This window comes from Dipodomys ordii, unplaced genomic scaffold (assembly GCF_000151885.1).
Source record: "Dipodomys ordii isolate 6190 unplaced genomic scaffold, Dord_2.0 Scaffold6, whole genome shotgun sequence".
In the NCBI taxonomy this organism is placed as follows: Eukaryota; Metazoa; Chordata; class Mammalia; order Rodentia; family Heteromyidae; genus Dipodomys; species Dipodomys ordii.
In genome coordinates this window covers 7,578,518-7,580,869 of record NW_012267222.1, presented here as the reverse complement: position 1 = coordinate 7,580,869, position 2,352 = coordinate 7,578,518, and the positions used below count along the sequence as shown (strand labels likewise).

General features: G+C 54.3%; 1 protein-coding gene across 1 annotated transcript in view; it reads right to left on the bottom strand.

Annotated features, from left to right (window-relative positions):
- The window catches only part of Tnfrsf8 (tumor necrosis factor receptor superfamily, member 8), a 36,674-nt gene that overhangs the window by 6,145 nt on the left and 28,177 nt on the right, over positions 1–2,352 (bottom strand). The window contains exons 10-11 of the mRNA XM_013031898.1: positions 1,688–1,805; positions 1,402–1,427 (exon numbers count right to left, since the gene is read on the bottom strand). Of these exons, the coding sequence (XP_012887352.1) occupies positions 1,402–1,427; positions 1,688–1,805 (144 nt within the window). The remainder of the gene's footprint in view (positions 1–1,401; positions 1,428–1,687; positions 1,806–2,352) is intronic.

Below are 2,352 nucleotides of genomic sequence, written 5' to 3'. Positions count from 1 at the left end.
GGCTAGCCAAATAACTCAAATGACGGAACACCTATGTAGCTAGCATGAGGCCGAGTTCAAACCCTAGTATTACCAAAACACAAAAACAAGAAAAAAAATGTTTTTAAAGGAAGAGAAAAGAAAAAGCATGCAATGGAAAATTTGATCAACGGAAAAAAAACGACGCAGTGTGAGCCACTTGAACCTGGCACAGGCAGGTGCTTCACCCTCCGCCTCCCTCCGCCCTGACAGCGCACCACCCTTCCCCACACGCCCTGAGAAGCTGGGCACGGGGCAGGCTGCCGACGGGAGACCCAGAGCACGGCCCCCACATGGGTGGGCGGCCGTAGTGTTGGCAGAGTCCCTGGCCCCACGCCTAGCATTTCTCGGGGTATGGGGGATGCAGGTGACCCCACAAGAAGGCAGCTCAGGAGACAGGGTGGCGGTATAAAACCTCTGACTTGTCTGGGCTGGAGTATTCTCTCTGAGAAAACTTCTAGAAAACACACACAAAAGAAGGTGCTTTCTAGGGACCAGTAAGAGTGTAATATTTATTGCCAGTCCTGGGGCTTGATCTCAAGGCCTGGGTGCTGTCCCTTAGCTTTTTCATTCCAGGCTGGGTGTTCTACCACCTGAGCCATAGCTCCACTTCTGGCTTTTTGCTGGTTTACGAGAGATAAGAGTCTCACAGGCTCTCCCGCCCAGGCTGGTTTCTAACCCTGATCCTCAGATCTTAGCTTCACACGTAACTAGGATGACAGAGGTGAGACGCAAGCATCCAGCCTGGGAGCTAAGGTTTTCTTTTTTTTTTGTCGGTCATGGGGCCTGAACTCTGGGCCTGGGTGCTGTCCCTCAGCTCTTCAGCTCAAGGCGAGCGCTCTACCACTTGAGCCACAGCACCACATCTAGTCTTCTGGTGGTTTATTGGAGATGAGTCTCATGGACTTTCTGTGCCCAGGCTGGCTTTGAACTGCGATCCTCAGATCTCAGCCTCCTCAGTAGCTAGGATTACAGGCGTGAGCCACCGGCGCCCTGCTTCTAAGGTTTTCATAATTGGATTTGCCATCCAGCTTCATGGATGAGCTTTATTCGTGGAACAAAGAAGAAAAGGAGAAAGTGTACTATACATACAGACTTCCTCAGGGCCAGATACAGGCCCCCAAAGGGTCAGAGCCAAATCTTGGTAAACCCTTCTGGAAACCCCCTGGGGCTGAGCCAGGAACTGGTCATAGGGGTGAGCTTCCCCACCAAGGGCCCAGGCCAAGCCTCTGGGTTGAGAGTTTCCTGCAGGGGCTACTCTGGGCACTGGGGACGGTGGGAGGGGGGAGGGGGAGCTGCCCAGTCCCCCTTTCTCCCATCACCAGCAGCCTTGAAGCCACAGATCTGATTGGAATACAGTCATGGGGTGTGGGGGGTACTTACTGACAGGGTCCTGGCAGGTCTGGCATCTGCAAATCAAATTATAAATTAAATTTTAAAAAGCAGAAGAGTAGAACTTCATCCAGGATCCAGAGCCTTCTGGCCTGCCCCACCATGCTCCACCCCACCCCACCCTACCCGCTGGCAGATGGCTCCCCAGGAATCCAGATGGGCTGAGACCAGACCCAGGGACACGTGGTCTGAGCATTGGGGTCTCCCTGCGCTGGAGGCTCACCCCCCCCATGTTCAGTCCACGGGGGGATGACATCTCTCCCCCGTCACTCCCCACCGTCACTGTGTCTACGCCCATCTTGGTTCAGAGCCTGGAGGCTCCCTCTGGGCAGGGTGGGGGGCTTGTAACCCCTCAGGAGAGCCCAGAGCACCCCACACAGCTCCCTGGGCAGTAGCTGAGCGGGAGACGGGTGCCCAACTTGTTCAGGCTGAAGCCCTCAGTCCCTGACCACAACCATGCCCTGGCTGTCTCTCTTCTGTCCAGACCCCCATTCTACACGCCCAGGAGTTTGTCCACCATGACTCTCAGGGCAGGACCTTCCTCTTGCTCACCCCCACGTCGCTGTTTCCTCCTGCTGAACAGGGGCTGCGTCTCGGGAGGTCATGTGGACATTGACCATGGGCCAGGCACTCACTGGTGGCTCACATCTGTCATTCTAGCTACTCAGGAGGCTGAGATCTGAGGATCACAGTTCAAAGCCAGCCTGGGCAAGAAAGTCCGTGAGACTCTTATCTTCAATTAACCACCAGAAAACAGGGAGTGGCGCTGTGGCTCAAGAGGTAGAGCACTAGCCTTGAGCAGAAGAGCTGAGGGAGAGCACCCAGGCCCAGAGTCCAAGACCCATGACCAACAAACAAACAAAAAAAAGAGGCTGAGATCTAGGACCGAAGTTCAAAGCCAGCCCAAGCAGGAAAGTCCATAGATTTTTTTTTTTTTTTTTT